Source organism: Chelon labrosus (genome assembly GCF_963514085.1).
Source record: "Chelon labrosus genome assembly, chromosome: 13".
Taxonomy (NCBI): domain Eukaryota; kingdom Metazoa; phylum Chordata; class Actinopteri; order Mugiliformes; family Mugilidae; genus Chelon; species Chelon labrosus.
This window is the reverse complement of record NC_140346.1, coordinates 576,847-586,254: the sequence shown is the minus strand read 5'-3', so window position 1 is coordinate 586,254 and position 9,408 is coordinate 576,847. Positions and strand designations below refer to the sequence as shown.

The 9,408-nt window shown below is 43.8% G+C and overlaps 1 protein-coding gene across 1 annotated transcript; it reads right to left on the bottom strand.

The window, feature by feature from the left end:
• Positions 1-266: 266 nt before the first annotated feature.
• Positions 267-7,916, bottom strand: LOC311498381 (uncharacterized protein). The gene is made up of 2 exons (XM_084558933.1): positions 1,778-7,916; positions 267-1,670 (listed from the first exon to the last, which is right to left on the bottom strand). Exon 1 carries the CDS (start codon positions 7,775-7,777, stop codon positions 2,126-2,128), a length of 5,652 nt encoding a protein of 1,883 aa, XP_084415059.1. The 5' UTR covers positions 7,778-7,916; the 3' UTR covers positions 267-1,670; positions 1,778-2,125.
• Positions 7,917-9,408: the final 1,492 nt, after the last annotated feature.

The following is a 9,408-nucleotide window of genomic DNA, read 5'->3' as shown; positions in this document are numbered from 1 at the left end:
GGGCTTCTCCATTCATTTCAATTGGGAAATTTGTCGCAGTTTTTTCGCGACTACGTCGCGAAAAAATCTTGTTTGAAAGAACTGTATAGAAGCACACCGAGTCCGATCGAGACGCACGTTTTGATGTATTTTGACCTGTGTGCGACGAACGGTATTTGAGTTGAAAAGTTTCGAAAATGCGTAGGAAAAAGTTTAATAATAATAACTAGACAATTCCCCTGCGGGAAATCGCGAGAGTGATGCAGTGGCCGCAGCAGTCTGCGATACCATGCTATATTGCTGTGATAGTACGATGCTACGATGCTACGATGATGCTACTATGCCAAGATGCTAAGATGCTAAGATGCTATGATACTAAGATGCTACAAAGCTAAGATACTATGTTGCTATGATGCTAAGATGCTACAATGCAATTATACTAAGATGCTATGATGCTAAGATACTACAATGCTAAGATGCTTTAATGATGCTACAATGCTATGATGCTAAGATGCTACAATGCCAATTTGCCACAATGCTATCATGCTACCATGCTACCATGCTATGATGCTAAGATGCTTTAATGATGCTACAATGCTATGATGCTAAGATGCTTTAATGATGCTACCATGCTATGATGCTAAGATGCTTTAATGATGCTACCATGCTATGATGCTATGATGCTACAATGCCAATTTGCTACAATGCTATCATGCTACCATACTATGATGCTAACATGCTTTCATGATGCTAAAATGCTATGATGCTAAGATGCTACAATGCCAATTCGCTACAATGCTATGATGCTACAATGCTAAGATGTTTAAATGATGCTTTAATGCTAAGATGCTAAAATGCTATAATATACCTTTAACTAAGCTGAAACTATAAGATAAGTGATAAAACAGCCATAAACAGACAGTTTGCAACAGAAATTAAGTTTATTTTTCAACAAAACAATCAAGGAACACGAAAACATCTGATGAGTCGGTAAAAAACGTTAATCTAACAAGAAACAAAGTTGTAAAAACACGGCCACCGAACCCATCACGAAACTAAAGATACAAAGGAAAAAAAAAAGTCCTCTGGACGTCTTCTTCCTGGATCTTGGGTCCTTGATCCTGGATTTAAAAGATCAATAAGTTAGAGGTTTCAAATCATCATGGAGACATTTGATCACAAACTTAATGAAATATTACTTCCCTTATTGTTGTTGTGTTGCTGTCTTCTGGACGTCTTCTTCCTAGATCTAGTTCACACAATTTAAACAAAAACAGACATAAGTTAAAGGTTCAAAACATTAAGTTAAAACATTTGATCAAAAAATGTGAAATATTACTTCCCTTATTGTTGTTGTGTTGCTGTCATCTGGACGTCTTTTTCCTAGATCTAGTTCACACAATTTAAACAAAAACAGACATAAGTTAAAGGTTCAAAACATTAAGTTAAAACATTTGATCAAAAAATGTGAAATATTACTTCCCTTATTGTTGTTGTGTTGCTGTCATCTGGGCGTCTTCTTCCTAGATCTAGTTCACACAATTTAAACAAAAACAGACATAAGTTAAAGGCTCAAAACATTAGTTAAAACATTTGATCAAAAAATGTGAAATATTACTTCCCTTTTTTTTGGTGTTGGTTTGCTGTCTCTACTGGAGAGAGATCAGCTGTGGTCCTCTTGATGTCTCCTTCTGTTGAACATGAATGACAGTAAAGACAGAACAGACAGACAGGAGAAGAGAAGGGAGGTTAGTTCAAATATTCAATGTGATTAATCATTTTAAAGAGAGATACTCACCTTTTGATGGACCTGGTTGACACGTAGATTGTCGACCTGTAACTTACATGATTTAATTTACAATACATGATTTACATTATTTAGGTTAGCTAATGTAATTTAAATAATTACATTAGCTAAGCTAATTACAAAATATTTAACATTATACATTGAAAGCCGTTCTCATCATCTCAATAGATGATGAGAACGGCTTGATAAGATAATGCTGACCCCTTTGTTACATTAATAAATATAAAAAAACACTACATCAATACATGATTCAACTATTTCCAGCCAACACATGCCATTACAACATCATGATTAAAGTCACACTTACTTTTCTATGGACCATGTGTTGGCTGGAGAGACTTAGTCAGTCAAAATACAATAGACTGGACTGTGGTAACTGTAATAAGTTTGGAGAACACCTGATTGAAGACATTTATCAGGATGTGAAATATAAATGTGATCAATCAGAGTGTTCTTCTCAGTGGTGGATTCACTAATTAGTTGAGTGTAACCTCTGGCCTGAAACAAGTCTTTTATACTTTTTTTGCCTTTACTGAGGAGATCCTCATTAAAGTCGCCACAAACAATGATGGGCTGGTGATTTATCACGTCCAATGAGTCTAAGAGGTTTCTCAAGTTTTGTAAGAACATAGACCATCGGAAATTTGGTGGTTTGTAAACAGTCGCTAAAAGTAGTTTGACTGGAGCCTCAATTTTGATGACAACAAACTCCAAATCAGTGACCTGGTGCATGTACCTGCGAGGCTCTGCTTGCACGTTGCCTCTACAGTACACTGCAACTCCACCTCCATCTTTTCGAGCCATGTCCACACAGCTGTTGTAAGACAGCAACCTACTGCGTGTGAACATGGTGTATCCCTCCAGGTCGAAAATTGGGGATACAGAGGACCCTGACAAATGTGTCTCTGTGAGGCACAGCACGTCTGCTAGTTGCAGTTCGTGATGAGCCTTCAGGTCTGAAATGTGGGACGGAAGTCCCTGAGTATTGTGGTGGATGATTGTCAAGGTCTTTGGAGTTTGTTCCATCAATCTATAAAATGCTAACAATGGTCGACAGCTCTGGAAAGAGGCTTGAGGCATACTTTCCAGAGCTGTCTTGATTTCGGGGTCAGCATATATCTTTTTCTCGTCGAAGTCACAGATAGTGAGACCTCCCAGCGAAGTTGTGCGGCTGAGCGCTACATAAGCCATGCCCGGTTCAAACACGCGCTTCAGACACACAACCGCTGACGCCATCGTCATACCTTGAACTTTGTGGGCCGTACACGCAAAAGCCAACTTCATGGGGAACTGGCGCCGAATGACCCCTTTTGTGTTACTCAGGCTCTCCTCAGATCTTTCAATGTAGGCCAGATTGTCTGAGGGACCCAAGATCTTTTTGCGGAATCTCTGTCCTGCTGTGGGATTGTCCAGCTCGAGTCCAATTAACTTAACAGACTTTGGCTCGCTGTCCGTCATTACAATGTGCGAGATGGTTCCGAATGTTCCATTAACAATTCCGTCCTCCACGTCGAGATTCCTGGTCAACATAACGCGTACTCCTGGAGCAGCCACTATGTTGTCAGGCAAATCTCGCTTGGTGCCGTTAACGTTCGACACTATCGTCATGCAGCCGGTCGTAGGCATTTTCCTATAATCCCGAGCTGCGATGTCGATAGCGTCGTCGTGGAGGGAGGCTACAGTACCAGAGTTGTGACGGTCAACTTCTTTGTTGGTAGCAAAAATGTGTAGCCTATCTACTGGACAATCTTTGACGTCAGCCACTGCCTGTGTGAGCAACTCTCTGTCCTCATCACTCAAAGGATCCAGCTTTTGCTTCACTCTGAGGCGGTTCAAGAGTTCAGCAAAAGCTCGATCGTCCTTCTGTCGCATGATCTCTGTAAGGATGACCATCTTGAAGTGATCCTTCCAGAGATCAAACTCAGTCTCCTCATACACACACAGTGGCTTGGCTCTGCCTAAAGGCGGCAGTTGGTAAAAGTCACCAACAGCGAGGACAGAAATCCCCCCGAACGGCTTCCTGTTTCCTCGGATCTGTTGAAAACGCCAGTTGACGTAAGCAAACAGCTCCTTGGAAACCATGGAGACCTCATCGATGATGAGAATCTCCGCGTTGGAAAGTGTCGCTCGGACCTCATCCAGGGCGTTGCCGAGACCTTGATACGGTGCCTTCAAGGACCTCGGCAGTTTGAGCAGTGAGTGCAACGTGACGCCTGAAATGTTGAAGGCTGCTGTGCCAGTGAAGGCAGTCAGCAGCACTGCAGGCTGCGTCATGTCTGCTTGGTCCCTGAATCTGGGGAGCTCACGCAGAATCCTCGTTGCCTCCTGGTGAACGCACTTGATTACGTGCGATTTACCACAGCCAGCTCCCCCTGTCAAAAAGTAATAAAACGGCTCTACATCGCGGCCCCACACCAGCTCAAAGCACCACTGACGAATGCTGTAGAAGATAGAAGCCTGCGTTTCGTTCAGACTTTGATACATTTTTCTAACAAAGTCTGGACTCAACTGCGGCGCTTCTATCCTCGGCATGGAGCTCCCCCTATCTCTAGTGACCTGAAACTCTGGGACCTCTCCTGGGTCTTCGTGCTCGGCAGGTTGTCGCTCTGCAAGACACTCTAACCGTTCAGCTTCTACTTCAGGCGCAAAACAGTTCCACTCATTAACTATAGGGCCCAGCACCTGATACTGTTCTAACGCTTCGTCGATCCTTTTACCCTGACCTTCGTAGCGTTTTTTGTTACGGGTTACGAGATCTCTAACACTCATACCCGGGATCTCGCCACACGTATAAAACTGCTCATAAGTGGGGTTAGCTTCATCTCTCAGGTCGTCATCAGATCGGTGTGGGAGATAAAGTTTGAGCAGTCGTCTATAAAACTTCTCAGGAGCTTTCTTCTCTGAGAACCGAGGAAATCTGATAATTGCCGGCTTTCCAGCAGTTCTTTTCTGAATAAAGCCCATTTCATTCAGGAGGGGGATGGCGCTTTTACTTTTAGTTTGCTCACCGTACAGCACCCTGTACTCTGACGCAAACTCGGCCATGCACATACGCGCAAACTCAGCACCGCGAGGTCTGTTGACGTATTTTTCTGGCAGGCCGGACATCCACACCTCCTCTGAACCCGGTTCCATCTGTTGGAGTCTACCGATAGGGTGACTCATCCTCAGACCGTCCTCGTCGGTCTGAAGGAACACCACGGTCCGGGAGCACCTCTTCAGCCGTAAGCTGCAGGTGCGAGCAACAGCCTCTTGAGCGCTGACTTCCCTATGTTTAGCATAGGCCTGCATGATCTGCTTCATTTCGTCACGCTCGTTAACATTGGACTGTTTAACATTTCCGATGACGTTCTTAAGGAATTGCGTCATCTCGTGCTCCGGCTTGGACACGTAGGACATCATGTACATTATGCAGCTATAATCGTCCACAACGTACTGAATGTCCATGTTGGCGTTCCAGGCTCGGAGCAGGTCTGGGTTATAGGCGTTAACCCAGCAATCGTTTGGATGCCGCTTCAGGATCACGACATGGCTGCTCGCCAGGCGGTGGACAAGGGCTCGGTATTCCGTGTACGTCAAGCCGCACTGGTCGAGCAAGTCTGTCAAACTACTGAATGAAGCGTTTGCATCCAAGAGCAAGTCTCTAACTTGCTGAAGTTTGACTTTGGCTTCCTTTCGCTTCTTAGCGAGTGCCCGCTTCTGCTCCAGTATTCTGGCGACCTCATCTTGGTTCTGGTCTTGATCTAAAGGTTTTGAGGTGCCAGCACTAATGGGGGGTCTAGTGATGAATGTATCATCCATGGGCTGCTTCGGGAAGCCAAACCTACAGGCAACGTTGCCTTTTTTGCAGGACTTGGAATGTTTCCTGCTGTGAACCTGAACCTCTGAGACAATTCTGTGGAGCTCCAGGTCTGTCTCAGGATCAGGCATCTTGCATGTTATGTACCTATCTATGAAAGCCGCGACCTTCTGGTCGGACTCTTCTTCAAATTTAGGTGCATTTTTAATCCAAATTAGCATGTGGATGTGGGGACTTCCTCTAGCCTGGAACTCAACCCTATAAAAATAATCCTCCACCTCGCCAATGGGCTGCGCTGGTGAGAGGAGAAGGTTGGTCATCAGAGCGTCGACTCTCTTTTCAAACATGCGCATTACTGTGACCGGATTGCTCCGCAGAATGTCGCACTTTGATTTCCAGTCGAGCTCTGAAAAGTCCCCGTGTTCTCCCTGCTGAGCTTTGATGACCTCTATGACCTCAGGCCATCTCATCTCAGCAGCCGAGAACGTGACAAAAAATGTGGGTTTGCCTATTTGTCGCACCATGGCGTGGACGTCTTTCAGAGTCTTGGTCCAATAGGCTGGAGTGCCTCTGAGAGGCTGCATGAAGCGAGTTGCATCTTGGCTCATAATGAGCCGCTGCACCTCGTCTTGGTCCAGGAGCATGAGGTTGTTAATACGACGGCCGTCTCTAGCTCTGGACTTTCCTTTGCGCATCTGAATTGACATGCTGTTTGTCGCCAGGTGGGTTTCTGTGACAAACTGCGCAAAGAAAAGGTAGCTTTGGTCGCTAGCGAAACGTGTATCGACAGCAAACAACCTGCAGTTAAAATACATGCTAGGTGACAGGGAGAAGGTTCTGGGTTCATCCAGTGTGTTCTCTCCTGTCGGGAATTGCACAGGGAAAGCCATGGCTTCAAGCTTTGGTATGGTGAAGAAGCCTACTGGTCTGTTGCCCTGGGCGGGGGCAATGCTAAATATTCCATCACCATACGAAAGACTCTCCTGTGCAATGTCAGGCGGCTGCATACACGTGTCCAGAGTCAGGCCAGGCCTCAGCTCCTCCTGTTCGTCGTCAGCTCCCTGAGGCTGCTGACTTCTACTAGAGTCTGGGTCGTTCTGACTAGAAAAAACTTCCTCTAAGTCTTTGTCCATGTCTGGGTCTGGCTGCTGCCTTTGTGGTTGGTCTGGGTCGTTTTTCCTATTAAAGACCTCCTCGAGGTCCACGTCTGCCTCAATGTCTCCCTGATGCTGCTCTGACTGAGCAGCATCAGCAACATTGAGTTGTGAGTCGTCATCGTCGACTGACTCATCAAAAACAACACTATCGTCTATGGATACATCCTGATACTCAGAATGTATCCTTTTAAGTGTGGCGAGACTAGCTAATACATTTCTCATATTAACAGTATAAAAGTGCTGGTAGCCCTTGTAGTTAATGCGCCTCTTTAATTTAACCTGAAGTAGTTGTGACTCAGATCTGGGTCTTGGGAGACTGTTGACTGTTGCTTCCACCTCTGATGGAACACAGACAACAGCTCCATGGACTGCTTTTTGTTGTCCTTTCGGCAGAGCGACAACCTTAGCAAAAGGCAGTATTTTAGCAATTAGCTGCCTCTCGAGCACGTTGAGCCTCGCTAACTCTGGGGGGATGGGCGACAACTCTAAGTTGTTCGCCGTCGCAACCGGTGGCATCCGTCCTCTCTTCAAGTGGCTGTCACACGTGTGACAGATCCACTCTTTTAGTCGCTCGTGTGTAACAGAGCAATGTGCAGCGCAGTCGTTGTCACAAAAGTGGACATAGTTTCCTGTTAAACAGGATGCTGCCACTGCAGGTTTTTGTCTATATTTTTCTCTTTTGCACAATCTGACCTGATTAGGAAACATTGCTCTGTTACACACGGTGCAGACATACGTCGGCCCGTGTCGAATAGTTTCACGAAACACTGTGATGGCGGCTTCCATCACAGGATTTATTAACGGCTGCGGTTGGGGGGGGTTATAGGGCACGATCCTTCTATATTTTTGTTTGATCCTTAATGCGTTTTGCATCTTGTTAAAGATGCAAAAAGTAGCATTTGTTGCGAGTTTAGTTACTCTGCGTTGGATACAGCGTAACCTAAACTCAGGATCATTGTGATACCTTCTATTTAAACTTTCTTTTTTCTTTTGTCTAAGTCTAAGATTAGATTTGTACCTAGTTAACATGTACATTTTCTTTTTGGTACAAAAATCAGGATCTGCCCTATATTTCTGTTTAATGTAATTTTTGTGCCTACTCTGAAAGGCAGGATCCTCCTTATACTTTTCTTTAATATAATTTTTTTGCCTAGTTTGAAAGGCAGGGTCTGCCTTATACTTTTCTTTAATATATTTTTTTTGCCTAGTTTGAAAGGCAGGGTCTGCCTTATACTTTTCTTTAATATATTTTTTTTGCCTAGTTTGAAAGGCAGGATCCTCCTTATACTTTTCTTTAATATAATTTTTTTGCCTAGTTTGAAAGGCAGGGTCTGCCTTATACTTTTCTTTAATATATTTTTTTTGCCTAGTTTGAAAGGCAGGGTCTGCCTTATACTTTTCTTTAATATATTTTTTTTGCCTAGTTTGAAAGGCAGGGTCTGCCTTATACTTTTCTTTAATATATTTTTTTTGCCTAGTTTGAAAGGCAGGGTCTGCCTTATACTTTTCTTTAATATATTTTTTTTGCCTAGTTTGAAAGGCAGGGTCTGCCTTATACTTTTCTTTAATATATTTTTTTTGCCTAGTTTGAAAGGCAGGATCCATGTTATATTTCTCTGTAAAAATTTTTTTCTTCCTGCTCTGGAAAGCAGGATCGGCCCTGTATTTGTCTGTATAATGTTTTTTTCTACTGCTCCGGAATGTTGGGTCTTCCTTATATTTTTGATTAAGTTTTATTTTTTTTGTATTTTTAACTTTTGAATAATAATTTCTGAAAGACAGTAACCGTTGTTTCCTATGATTACTGTCTTGGGAATGTTTTATTTTGTTTGCTTCTATTTTTTTAATTCCAAATTCCGGGCAGTTGTCATACCTATTTTTTTCATTAATGTTTTTTTCACATTTGATAACATGGCTGTCACTTTCCCTCCTTTTAACTTTTTGTCTTCGTTGTTTACCTAATTTACCTAGTTTTATGACTGGAGGGAGAGCTGTCCTGGAGACTTCTAAATCTACTTCTACCGTCGGTTGTTGAAGACCTTCACTGGAACCGACGGCTTCAAATGACACAGGCACAAGCTCATAGCTGGCAGAAGGTCCACGATCAGCAAAGAGGTTGTGCAGGTGTTCAGCCAGGTCACTGATTTCAGTGAAGGTCTTCATGATTGCAGTTCCGTTGAATTTTGGAAAACCTGCCGAATCTCTGGTGTGTGAATCAAACACACCATACGTCCCTGTTTGGGTACGGAACACTGCAATGCATTCTGGATTTACTATGATAAACGCATGCCTCACATCTCCTGACAGACACTGCAGCTCTTCAGCAAGGGAAATTAAGTTGCCGTTTCCGTCGCTGGAGGCTTTGACGGTTCCACATTTAACTTCGCACATGTGGACATCGTACATTGCAGTGTCTGTCAGGACTTGTTTAGGCATTTTCTCGACGGTGAGATGATCATTTTCATACCTGTGCTCCAGGATCAGCTGTTGTTTCACTCCTACGTAGAGTGAATCTCCCTGAGCCAGCACTCTATCGAGGGTAGCTGTGTTAAAGCTACAACCCTCATTCTCGAAAGCGAGAAAAGTCAGGGACATGCAGGTACACTGACTGTTCCTAGAGAACTTACTGTACCTCCTGTCCCTCTGACTATGACTAGCCCTAACAG